General features: G+C 39.7%; 2 protein-coding genes across 6 annotated transcripts in view; one reads left to right on the top strand and one right to left on the bottom strand.

Moving 5' to 3' along the window:
• The window catches only part of LOC131919845 (STAM-binding protein-like), a 30,027-nt gene extending 18,929 nt beyond the window's left edge, over positions 1-11,098 (bottom strand). The window contains exons 1-2 of one of the 5 annotated variants that reach the window (XM_059274312.1): positions 11,024-11,098; positions 3,915-4,118 (exon numbers count right to left, since the gene is read on the bottom strand). In XM_059274312.1, coding sequence (XP_059130295.1) covers positions 3,915-3,936 — 22 coding nt within the window. In that variant the 5' untranslated portion in view covers positions 3,937-4,118; positions 11,024-11,098. Of the gene's footprint in view, positions 1-696; positions 967-3,914; positions 4,236-9,417; positions 9,681-11,023 lie in introns of those variants that run through there. The other 4 variants (XM_059274306.1, XM_059274301.1, XM_059274320.1 and 1 more) reach the window with 4 other exon arrangements.
• Positions 11,099-12,191: 1,093 nt separating this feature from the next.
• LOC131902367 (non-histone chromosomal protein HMG-17-like) lies at positions 12,192-12,479 on the top strand. Its single transcript, XM_059253369.1, has one exon. The coding sequence runs from the start codon at positions 12,192-12,194 to the stop codon at positions 12,462-12,464; it is 273 nt and encodes a 90-aa protein (XP_059109352.1). The 3' UTR covers positions 12,465-12,479.
• The last annotated feature ends 595 nt before the right edge of the window (positions 12,480-13,074 follow it).

The raw sequence follows: 13,074 nt of genomic DNA, 5'->3' as shown, positions 1-13,074 counted from the left end.
TATCTGAAACTGCACAAAACATGGGTGAGGACCTTTATTATCAGGAAGGTGCCTGTCATTGTCCCAGTGTGCAGGTGCCAGAGAGAGCACAGCTGCTCCTGTCGTTCACTGTAACAAACAGTCCTGCTTTAGCAGGGACAGCAGATTTCCTCGCCCCACTGCTTTAGGATACATGTGAGGACACAGAAGAGGGAGGGACATCTGCCTAGCCAGAAAAGGTCAGCTCATCTCAGCTGCGAATGGAACACTGCCAGACACACTCTCGAGTTCCCTTGTATTTCACCACTAATGTTGACCAGCACCAACTGTGAAGTATCATTGTGGGAAACTGTGTGGAGTGAAGTGTCTTGGCCCTCAGTTCTCCTCATTACATACCCAGCTCTCTCTCTCTGCTTCAGCTGAAACAGTCCCAGAAACTTTGATTTTCTTCTCTATGTCTTGCTCCTAAACACTCAATACCTCAGAGAACCCTGAGCCCTGCCAGTCTGTTATCTCACCAAGGAAGGTGAAGGAACATTCACTGAGAGGATGAGGAAATACTCTGTCCAAACCTCAACCCTAGGGAATGTCAAAGATGAGACCACGTTATGGCACCAACCTCTTGTTCACCACTTTCCCCTCTATCCCACATTGTTTTGATGCTTCCCAATTTAGTGAGCTGTCCAATTAAACAAACATTAAAGTTTCTTTTCCTACCTGACATCTTCAAGTCAGGAACAGAACAGGAGTAGGATCTGGATAGAGGGATGGGGACAAAATAGGAGTAGGATCTGGGTAAAGGGATGGGGACAAAACAGGAGTAGGATCTAGGTAAAGGGATGGGGACAAAACAGGAGTAGGATCTGGATAAAGGGATGAGAGAGTGGGTTGTTAGGTTTCGCAGTAAAAAAAATCACGTCTGTGCAGGATCAAAGATGCTCAGTACTGAGGCACATTTGGTCACACACGGCAACCTCAAGACTCAATCTGGTGCTGATTGGTTGAGGGAGGAATGATGTCATAAAGCAGATGAAAGAAAGCCAATAGGATTCCCAGAAGCCATGTTTAAAAAGGGACAGTTGAAAAAAAAAAAAAGCGACAGTTGGACACCTGCAGGAAGACTAGAGCAGCTTTACATGGCTGCAATCTGAGAATCTGAAAGCACATAACCCAGATATGACAATTTCTAGTCCCAGACCCTTAGTTCAGGAAGAGTGTCAAGTGTTTCACACAAGTGATCATTAATAAAGTCATTTATTATTGACACATGATTTTCACATTTCAACAGATAAAAATGTATTTAAATGCACAGATGATGTCCTTGGTGAGCATCTTAGATACTGTTTTATTGCTGTGAAGAGTCACCACAGCCAAGACTACTCCAGGTGGAGCTCCAGGAGTCCAGTTGGTGAGAGAGAGGAGGGATTATATGAGTAAGAGATATCAAGACTATGATTGGATAAAGCACAGGGACAAATATCCAAACTAGTGGAAACACATAAACTGTGAACCAATAGCTGAGGAGCCCCCATGAAACTGGACCAGGCCCTCTGGATAAGTGAGACAGTTGATGAACTTGAACTGTTTAGGAGGCCCCCAGGCAGTGGGACCAGGACCTGTCCTCAGTGAAGGAGCTGGCTTTTTGGAACCTAGGGCCTATGCTGAGACATTTTGCTCAGCCTTGGTGCAGGGAGGAGGAGACTGGACTTGCCTCAACTGAATCTACCAGGCTGAGCTGACTCCCCAGGGGAGACCTTGCCTTGGAGGAGGTGGGAATGGGAGGTGGATTGGAGGGGGTAAGGTTGGGGCGTGAGAGGAGGGAGGACAGGGGAATCATGGCTGATAAATAAAGTTAAGTTATAAAATAAAAATATTTATTAAAAAATACCTCATCTTTAGTGAAGTATACCACACCTAGAAAGACAAATAAGGTATATACTAGCTTATATGTAAATATTAGCTGTTAAGGCAATCATAATCATAACCAAGCAAAAATCCATATAACCACAAGGTTTGTTATAGAGTAAAGAACTGAGCACAGGTAGATCTCTCTAGGAAAGGAAAATAGAACAATTATGGATAGATAAGGGGGAGCTGGAAGTGGAGGATCATGGAGAGGAGAAGGGAAGAAGACAAGGAAGGAAATACATGGAGAGACAGCTAAAACTAAGAGCCATCTGAATGGGTAGTATAGAAATCTGACAGAGAAAAAGATTCCTAAAATATATACATATATGCAGATGATGTACATGAAATCACCAAATACTGGGGAGACAGAGCTCCAACAGGACATCTCTTGTCACCAAATGAAGCATTCATTAGCAGGATTGGGTTACATCTAATTGAGCTGCTGGCCAAAGGGGTTTTTGTGAATCTCCAAATAACTGAGGTTATTGCCAAGACTATAGGTTGTTATCTACAAAATGACAGCAAGACATCAACTGTTGAATAGAACACCAACAACTCATTGAACATGAACACAGAGAAGTCAAACTAGTGCCTACATACAGCCTTCACACCTATAGTCTAGCATCTTTGGTACAAGGAGGTACTCTACCGAAGGAGAAACATAAACAGTAACACAGCCATGAACCCCTTGATCTACAATGGTGTTGTGCCAACAAAATATACTTAGTGCAATGGTGCTACAAATCTTTTGGGAGTAAACAACCAATATCTTATTGGACTTAAGGCCCACACCATGATATAGAACATATACTGGACACTGGTTGGATAAGCAAGAACCTGTGACTAGATAGGTCAGGGATCTAGTATGAAACCAAATAACACCTTTCCAAATGAAACAAAACATAAGAAGAAAAACCGCCTAATGATATTCCACATACTCAGAGTATGGCATACTCAAATATATCTACGGCATATCTATGACATACTCATAGTTAACTGCTCAGTCATCAAGAGGACTTTCTCCAGTGGATAATAGGTTAAGGTGCAGAGACCTACAGTCAGACACTATGCAGAGAGTGAAAGAATTTAGATTGCTTAGCTTAGAACAGATGTCTCTATCAAATCCTTCCCCTCAGGCCTCAGGGGGTGTTTTGAAAGAGGAGGCAGATAGAGTGTGGGACCCAGAATAGATGGAGAAAACCAAGAGTACAGGTTCTCTAAATCAAGAAGATTGACGTACAATTGAATTTCACAAGGACTGTGGCAGCATGCACAGGGCCTGCATGAGTCTACACCAAATTGGGTCCTAGACCTGAAAAGAAATTTGGACACATAACCCTATCCATAACCCAGAAGCTATTTCCAGTTGATAACTACTTGCAAGTGAAAATTTAGTTTTCTCCGGGTGTAGTTGGGGGCTTCCCTGTGTCCCACCTGGTCTGCAGCCACTCAGACCGAAATAAATACACAGAGACATATTAATTATCAACTCTATGACCATTAGCTCAGACTTATTACTGACAAGCTCTTACACTTAAATCAACCCATAATTCTTTTAGTTTTGTTTTGCCATGTGGCTTGGTACCTTTTCTCAGTTCTGCCTTCTCATCTTGCTTCCTCTGTGTCTGGCTGGTGACTCCTGACTCAACCCTTTCTTCTCCCAGAATTCTCCTCATCTGCTTGCCCCAGCTATACTTTCTGCCTTGCTATTGACCAATCCGCATTTTATTAAACCAGTGTACAAAAGTAATATCTCACAGCATTTACCCTTCTCTGTGTAATCAAAAAGAAACATTTTAATGTTAACATAGTAAAATTACATATAATAGAACTGTTATCAAGCAAGAATTACAGTTACAATATCTAGTCTATTTGTATTTGGCAAAATTAAAGAAAATATTCTATCATCTATCCTATATTTGTGAGTCTAAAGTTTCATATCCAATTTATCTTTTATCATAGCCAAGGAAAATTATAACTATTTAGTCTTCAACTACATCAAAGACCTCAGAAAGATATAATATTACCTAAGTAAATAGGAAGTACCATTTTAAGCAACTTCTAAAAATTCTGGAAATGACAGAGACAGCTGCTTGCCTGTATAGTCATTCAAAGTTCCTCTGAAATGTTGGGCATCTTTCTTCAGCCTATAGGCCTAGAGTTTCTTAGTTGCTTCTCTCTGTGTCCTGTAGAATATCTGGCAGTTTCTTCTGCAAAGCAGGAACCTGAGCCTAAATGGGGAATGGGGCAGTCATCAGAGCTATCTCTCTATGTAACTTCTGAGAACATCAGTCCTAAGCCTAAATATTCTATTCCCCACTGTGTTTAGTATTGACCCTTTATACCAAACAGCTCCACCCACTAAAACACAATGACAGGAAACTTCATCTCTTACAAATTTATTATTTGTGCACTGTATTTCCTCCACACCCACAGTAGACACAAAAGTGAAGAACCCCATGTCCTGACCCCAGAGCCCACAGCACAGCCTCCTGAGGCAGTAAGGAGGATGCTCAGTATTTGTCAGGCAGTCCTGCAGGTCTGTAGTGATTGGGGTCCTTGCCACTGTGGCCCCATCTGTTCGCTTCCTGGTCAGCCATAGTATCCTCATGTCCACGGCCCATGAGACTCTGAATGCCCTCTCTTGCATCACTAGGAGAAGCAGACATGGAGGAGATCTATCACCAAGCTTCATTGCCACAGCTGACACCCCAATTCTCTCATTTGCATGGAATGGCTTTAGGAGGAAACTAGGAAGGGCCAGGAAAGAGGCCCTGAAACAGTGACCCTGCCAAGCCCAGCAATGCTTAGTCACTGTATTCTCTCAATTTTTTCATTAAAAAGAAAAGAAAAATGTCACAGTTTTCTGAGGAAATGAACTAGCAGTGCTAATGCCAAAGATTCGAGGCAGACTGATTCGTCAGGAGATCAATGACAGCCATTCTGAATCTACAATCAATAGTTTTTCAGTTATTTCACATCAACTTCAAATTAATCTGAGTGATTAAATTACCACTTCTCTCAGTTCCTAATCCAAAGGAGGTTTGGTCTTCTCAATAGGAGTTCTATGAACGACACACACACACACACACACACACACACACACACACACTTATTTTTCAGCTGAAAAGTAAATTGTCAGTTCCCATAATTTTCTAGATGGTTGCTTTATTAAACATGGACATGAGAAAGTAAAACTTATGTAACAAATTCATTCTTACAATAATTACAACTAAATGTTAATCACACTGTGCCAAATATTTAGCTACAATTTTGTGCTTTTACTTGTTTAATTAACATAAAAAATATATTTGCTAAATATTTTTCTCACTTTGCTAAATGAATTTAGTTTCACCATTTGATGCTAGAATATGTTCTTAAACATTACTACTGTGTCCAAAAACAGTCAAAAGAATGACCCATGGTGAACAATGCCTTGAGGAACTGGGAGAGAGTCTCCAGGAAAAGAGGCAGAGGGCCTTTTACCTCAGGTGCATTTTGTTCACTGGATTGGTCATGGGTGTGATTTCATGTCTCCTGTGTTAAACATTTACATTCAATTTACAAGACATGTCTATTCTTGCTGGATGTCAGAGCATAGCTATTGAACCCAATCTGGTGAAAGGATGTGTGGAGTGCCGTCCTCAGTTTACCTGAATCTGGATATGGCCTTCTGCCTTGCTTTCCTGCTTTCCTAGATATAATCTATAGTATATTCCAGGCAATTGTGTTTAAATTGATCTGACCTGAGAAAGTTCTGGGAAAGGGTAACTCTATTAATATTTAGTATGAGGTTATTGACATTTATTTACATTTATTTTCTGATCATGCTTTGCTGAACTCAAACAGCTGTCCTTGGATCATTGCTTTTTTTGTTACTTCTATGTATAAAGTATACTGAAACTGAAGCAAGGCTCTCTGTAGTGGTACTTATTCCGCCAATGACCTTTGGCTATAGGGCCCAAAGGAGGTGATGCTTTCTGCTGCTGTACATGACCTCTTAAAAGGAGAGGGAGAAGGGTCCCATTCCCCTTTTCCCTGCTCCTGCCTGAGAGGTGGATTCGCTCCTGGTCAGATCAGAGGATGACTTCAGCTGTCTACCGTGGTCTGTATTCATGATGTATTTTCTCAATTCACCTTAATAAATTTCCCTAATACTTCTTAAACAGACTCCCGTGGATTTATCGCTTTAGTTGTCTACAGCATTAGACTGTAGTCTGCCCCATCCTTTCAGGTCCTCAGATCATGGGTCCAGAAGTCAAGATCTGCACAGGTTGGTCAAAAAGTTGACACTGCTACATATATAACAGAATCTATAGAAAATGTTCACTATAAACACAGCCCTAAAAAGTAATTGAATTTGATCTTTTGTATTGAAGATTCAATTTCTCATAAGAAGGTAACTATTACAGTTCATGAAGTATATTAAGCATAGACTCCATCAAGTAGCATTTGCTGAAGCTGCACTGAGTAAGTACCTACTGCATGCAAGTAATGCTATAGCAGGAACCGCTGCACACAACTGCTAAGGACAGAGTCCCCCGGTCCTGAAGATCTCCCACACATAGGCTGCACCATGGGCATTCCCTCCATGAAAATGTCTGAATGAGGTGTTGGGGTCAAAATGCCTTTTTCTAAGGGAAGAGTTCACAACTTCCTTACACTGTCAGAAGATCAGTGACACTAAAGATCAGTCAACCCTCATCTGGAAGCAACAGGTGAAGATTATTTGTGGAGCAGGCCCTTTAAGCTGAGCAGCATAGGCAAAAAAAAAAGGCTGTGTAAAAACCATCTGAAATAAATGATAAAAGCCATATTTCATGTGAGTGGAGCTTTGTTTTCTATTTTCTTGGAATGTATCCCAAAGTCCTTGTAAATGCTGTTATTCTAAAAGTTGGGCACAGGCTCCTGTCTAACTTCCCCTTACTTGGAAATCCCAAACTCTCTACAGATAGTAACTAAACAGTGGGATTTCCTTGCTTTCAATGGTCAAGACACAATTAGTGCATGAAATGTTAACAGAAAATGTGGTTGATCTTCACATGTTTCAGTTCATTCATTGAGTCTCCCCTCTCTGCTATTTTCTTTGTACAGAGATTGACATGGGGGGGGAGGGGGTTGGTCCAGCCTCAACTGAATGTACCAAGCTTTGTTGACTCGCTATGGGAGGCCTTAACTTTTTGGAGAAGTAGATGGGGGGAGGGCTGAGAGGGGGGACTGGTTGGTATATAAATGAAAAACAAATTTTAAATAAATAAATAAATGAAAGACACAGTAAAGTTGGTTAATTGGTACTTTTTCCTCATTAAAGTGTAAACAATTGAGGCATTATAAGCCACATGGTCTCCTGGTATGAGCTAGTGTGGGGAAGAGCTATCCTTTCACTGCACATTGGAAAGAACAGTTGGAAAATCTGTTTGAACCAGAGCATCTTAGATCCTCTTTCCAGTTTAAGCCAGTTCAGTTCCTCTCATGTTGGCCTCTTGCTTTTCTTAACTAAATGAACAAATATTTCAGGGTCAGTGTGACCTGAGGCTCAGCACAGAGATCTGTTAGTCTTATTTCATCAAAGGTGATTGTTCCCAATCCTGGGGGAGTCTCTTTAGAAGACTGAATTTGTGAAACCCTGTAGTGGGTAGCTGTTCCAGCTTTGACCTGAAAGTACCATCCCCAGCGAGGCTTCTGGCAACTGTCATGCCTACCTCTGACCTGCCCTTGAGGCAGGGCCGAGAAGGGAGTGCTTAAGACCTGAGATCTGGATATGTAGGCTCTCTTGGTTCCTTGTGATCCTGGATGCTGGATGGTAGACCAAGCAGAGTTCTCCAGAGAACACTGCTGGACTGCACTTCACCTCTCACGGACCCTGTAATCAACCCCTTTACTGGCTGTAAATTACCCCAAAATAAACTTACTTTTAACTATGTGGAGTTGCCTTAATAAATCCCACAATAAAGCCCTGTGTTAATTTCTCTTCTTGAACTGCATGGTGCAATTTACAGCTGGTCAATGCTTCTGTACACTTTATTTAGCTGTTTACTGACTGTAATGGTAGCTGTAAGCCATACTTCATTTTTTCTTTTTTTCTTCAACATTTATCAAGCAGTACTTTAATAAATGAAGGTTATTTATTTTTAAGATAATGTCTCTCAATGTAGCCCTTGGCTGCTCAAGAGATTTTCTACATAGATCAATCTGGCTTTGAACTCATGGAGATAGACCTGCCTCTGCCTCCTAAGCACTGGAATTAAAGGTGTGTGCCACACTATACAAGACATAAATGAAGGGTTTTTTTTGTTTTTGTTTTTGTTTTTTAAGAAAGTTGACATGTAAGTACTATGTTGCATCCTCAGGCAAGGAAAATTATTCCTATTATGCCTTACACTAATTTATGACTGACATATTCAGTAACTGACAGTATTTTGCATGAAGTTCTCTAGGTTTTTATAGTAAACATGAAAGGCTGACATCATACACTGAAGAGCATCACTCTGCTTCTCTTCTGCCCATTTTCTTTCCCAAAGATGAGAACAACATAGTACCCAATTGTATGTTGATGCCTCTCTGGTGGGGGAAAAGCTGTACTGTCCAAGATGTCAAAGGCATAAGCAACACATACTACTCTTTGTAGTGTAAGAGAGAACCAAAAGTGGGCAAGGAAGAGGAAAAAATAAGGACCAACTCTCCTCTCACCAGCATTCTGATAAGAAGGCCAAGTTGAGGCTCTCAGGGTTGGGACCTTTCCCATTAGAGTACTCTGAAGCTGAACACCATTGACTTAATGACAGAGTCCCACTTCTTTCCCTGAATTTTCCTCAAGTTTAGGTTTTCCCATTGTAATGTTGATTGGAAATGGGAATTATTAAACATAGCTCTGCTTCATGCCTCTCTGTTAGAAAGTTTGTTCTTGTGTATGGTCTCCTCCTTACATAATGCATCTGGGAATTTCATGAAAGTTTGTGCAAAGCTAAGTCATTTCTCAGGAGACAGCTGAGATACCATCACTTGGTGAACTCTCTACTAATCATCTTCCTCTCATTTTCATCACCTCAGTGACAGATCTCACACAAGCTATATTCCCATGCATGTGACTCGGTTCTTGCCTCCAGTGTTCTGAGTTATTTTATTACACATTAATCTCTTTTTTCATTACATGCCTCGGTTGATGAGTAATCCAGGTTTATTTTAAAAATACTAATCCTGCATATGAGTTACTACTAGGACCCAAAGAATTCAAAAACTTGGGTACACAATGAGAAGAGAATAGTAATGGACAAAATAGATTATTACTGTCAAAGAAAAAAATCAGTACTCCTGGCTGCATTTATTTCAGCTGTGTTACCAGGACATTGAAAATTCCCTTAAACTAATGCAAGGGATAAAGCACAAAGCAAAGTGTCCAAACGGGACTTGAGTTAGGACCAAGTGGCCCCTGTGTCAGAGTAGTATTGATTTCATGGCTATTGAAAATCTGTATGGTGGTTCCTCCAAAACCTAAAGTTAGATCTACCATAAGACAGAGTGATAGCTTACCTAGTGTGTGAATATATACATGAAGAACTCTAAGGCGGTGTGCCACAGAGACAACTGTATCTCTATGCTCATGGTCAAACCATCTGCAGCAGTTAAATTCAAGAGTCAGCTTTGATGTCAATCAACAGAAGAATAGATACCCAAAATGTGTTATACGCTTCTTAGCTATGAAAATACCATCATGAGAGGTCTCTGTAATTGAAGGTTTAACAACAACAATTTTCAAACATTGGATCAAAATGATTAAAAATTGCACATTTTGTCCAGATGAGCCAGCGTGAAGCACCCCCAGTACATAAGCATACAACCTCATCACATTTCTGCAGAATTGTAATTCCCACACACATTGAGTACTATTACCCCCATTAGAATGAGAGAAGGGTAGCCTGGTTCTCAACAAGGTCTATGAATGAAACTCCAATGAAGGCAGCTACAGTGTGGGGTTATGGAGAAGGAGGAGCTACATATTAAGTGCAATTTTACTTGTTTCTCTGCCTTCCTCCCTCTCACATGCCCTCCCTCTCCTTTACTCACCCTTTTCCCTTTTACACATATGCACAGATAGACAGATACAGATACACACAAACATATTTTGCTGATTTCATGTATCCATCTCAAACTAATAATGTTGAAGTTTTTTGTTTTGTTTAATAATGAATCGTTCTTCCAAGGATACTTTACACTGATGTGCATCTTCTTGGTACAATCGTGACCTAGACTTGGTAATACACACTTGTGCTTGGCTTCATCTTTCTCTATGGAATAATCAATCATTCAATATTATTGCAATTAAAATGTCATGTTTCACCCTTTCTCTAGAAATCATAGAAATATAGATGTTGATGCAATCTATTTTTCTTTTATATACTTTTTGTGGAATTAATAATGAACGTGGAGAATTTTCTCCATTCACACCATCTGGCTGCATCTAGCATCAATTGTTAAGGAGCCTGAAAATTATTCATATCCATAAACTCTTTACTCAAGATGCTGTCATTAATTGGCTCCCTCGGCACTTCATAAAGCTTAGCCATTCCCAGCAGCTGTAAATGAAATTCCCAGTCCTGCTTCTTATAGACACAAGAAATTCATTTGTTTCCTGGTACAGACTCATGACTAAGTAGGTAGAATTATCTTTCTTCTACAGCCATCCTTCAAAATGTGTGTGTGTGTGTGTGTGTGTGTGTGTGTGTGTGTGTGTGTGTTTTCCCCATCAAAAATATATTCCTCCCTTAGGTAAGGAAAGCTACATCATGACATCATGAAGCACTAAATTGAAGCTTGTTGTCCTTTACATTTTTGGTGAGAAAATCTCCATTCTTATTCCTTACTCTGCCTACTGGACCCAGCATTATCCAATGAATGTGGGGACTACAGTGCAATACTTAGATAGTAGGCAAAAAAAACCATGTAATATATTTAAGAAAACTAGGTGGCCACATTAATAAACATCGGCATCACATTTGCCAATGTGCCTCAGATCCAATAAAATGTACACATTTCAAACGTGTTTTCACTAAGTTTTAAAAATTGCATACAGCCAAGAACTGCTGTCTCAACAAAGATTGATAATTCTTAAAACACTTCAAACGGTTTCCTCACATACCTCTGCTGCATATTCCACAGGCTGCATCAGAAAGCTCTTATTTTGATTTTTATCTTTAGTTTCCCTAGTTCTAAAGCCTGGTAGAAACAAAACAAAAACAAAAACAATATACACACAGTGCACATGCCATGTCCACTTTATGTTGCCCAGAGCATTACTTAATTCAACATTATGCTTTTGTGATATAGTTATGAATTTATTAGACAATTACTGCATCACGTGGCCATTGTACACTAAGTTAAAACTTCCACAATGATTCCCAAACACGGTATCCACTTCACACTCTGAATTGATGTGGGATCCCAGTTACTCTATGGCTCTGGGATGTTTTTGAATTATGGTTTCCTTAAATTGTAACTTTTATTTGCATTCTCTTAATGTCTACTAATCTAATTATTTACTTTCATATATTCTTTTGTAAAATATCTGAGCAAGCCTCCTTGTCATCTTTAGTTTCTGATGAATATGTTTACCTGTTTTGATTCATTGACAAGTAAATTTTCTTTATGTACCCTAAACACAAATAATGTTTAAAATATGCAGGGTATAACCATTGTATATCAGTTTTAATTTTTTCTCACTGGCTGTTTTTGTATATAAATTTCTAGGGAAAGTCTGTGACACTCTTACAGGTTATTTTGATTTCTTACTACAAAGTCTTAAGCAAGTCTCCTGTATTTATCTGGAAGTACTGAATTTTTACCTTGGTATGATTTTTTTTTTATATATGTAATTGAAAGTATCTTGTAGACACTATGTAGGAATTGAGTTTGATTTCTCCCCCAGGGTCATCTAGCTATCCCAACATTATTGGTTTAAAAGTACTTTTTTTTTCCTGCCTTTACAATAGCATTTTTAAAAACTTAAAGGAATAAAAATGTTCCTTGCCTAGATCAGTTTATTGAACTGCAAGATATGGAGTGTACCACCTGTAGACAATGCCTCTACGTACTTGGAGACCTTGGACAAAGCCAGCATTATCTACTTACAGTGTGGTACACTGTACAAAACTTAGGCCACACTGTATATTTGAAATTTATTGGAGGAACTAGTCAAGAGTAACTTAGTCTTGAGGAGTGTGAAGAAGCAGAGAGAACGACCCCAGGACGGACCAAACCCGAGCACCACTGCATCCCCACCTTCAGCACGGACGTCCCTGGCCACCGCCATGCTCAAAAGAAAGGCTGAAGGGGATACTAAAGGAGATAAAGCCAAGGTGAAGGACGAGCCACAGAGAAGATCTGCAAGGTTGTCTGCTAAACCTGCTCCTCCAAAGCCAGAGCCCAAGCCTAAAAAGGCCCCTGCAAAGAAGGGAGAGAAGGTCCGCAATTACAAAAAGGGGAAAGTCGATGCTGGTAAGGATGAGAATAATCCTGCAGAAAATGGAGATGCCAAAACAGACCAGGCACAGAAAGCTGAAGGTGCTGGAGATGCCAAGTGAAATGTGTGCATTTTTGATAACTGTGTACTTCTGGTGACTGTACAGTTTGAAATACTATTTTTTATCAGATTTTATAAAAATGCAGAAGTGCCAAGTGAAATGTGTGCATTTTTGATAACTGTGTACTTCTGGTGACTGTACAGTTTGAAATACTATTTTTTATCAGATTTTATAAAAATGCAAGAAGTGTTGCTTTACTGTAAACAGCTTTTCTGACCCTCCAAGAATTATTAAACATAAATATGAAAAAGATGAAGAAAAATAGAGGTAAAAAGGGAAAGAGGTAAGAAAACAAAGAAATGAAGTAATGGAGTGAAATATCAAACAAGATTTTTTCCCTGTCAAATGGTAATAAATTTCTATGATAATTATCATTTGCTATCAATTTGACTACATCTGGAACTCACTAAAAACCCAAGCAACTTGGTACAACTGTGAGGGATTTTTAGTTAACTGGATTATTTGATGTGGGAAGACCCATCCTAAGACTGGGCCACATCTTGTGGAACATATAAAAGATATGGGAGAAATAAGATTTTGCTTTTTGCATGCTTGCCCTCATTCTCACTTGTAAATTCATATATCCTGCTGCCAAGGCATTCCTTCACTG

Source organism: Peromyscus eremicus, chromosome 1 (assembly GCF_949786415.1).
Source record: "Peromyscus eremicus chromosome 1, PerEre_H2_v1, whole genome shotgun sequence".
Classification (NCBI taxonomy): domain Eukaryota; kingdom Metazoa; phylum Chordata; class Mammalia; order Rodentia; family Cricetidae; genus Peromyscus; species Peromyscus eremicus.
This window is presented reverse-complemented; position numbering and strand designations above follow the sequence as displayed.

Coding starts and splice junctions, on each gene's coding strand:
- LOC131902367 (XM_059253369.1), top strand. CDS start 12,192: ATGCTCAAAAGAAAGGCTGAAGGGGATACTAAAGGAGATAAAGCCAAG.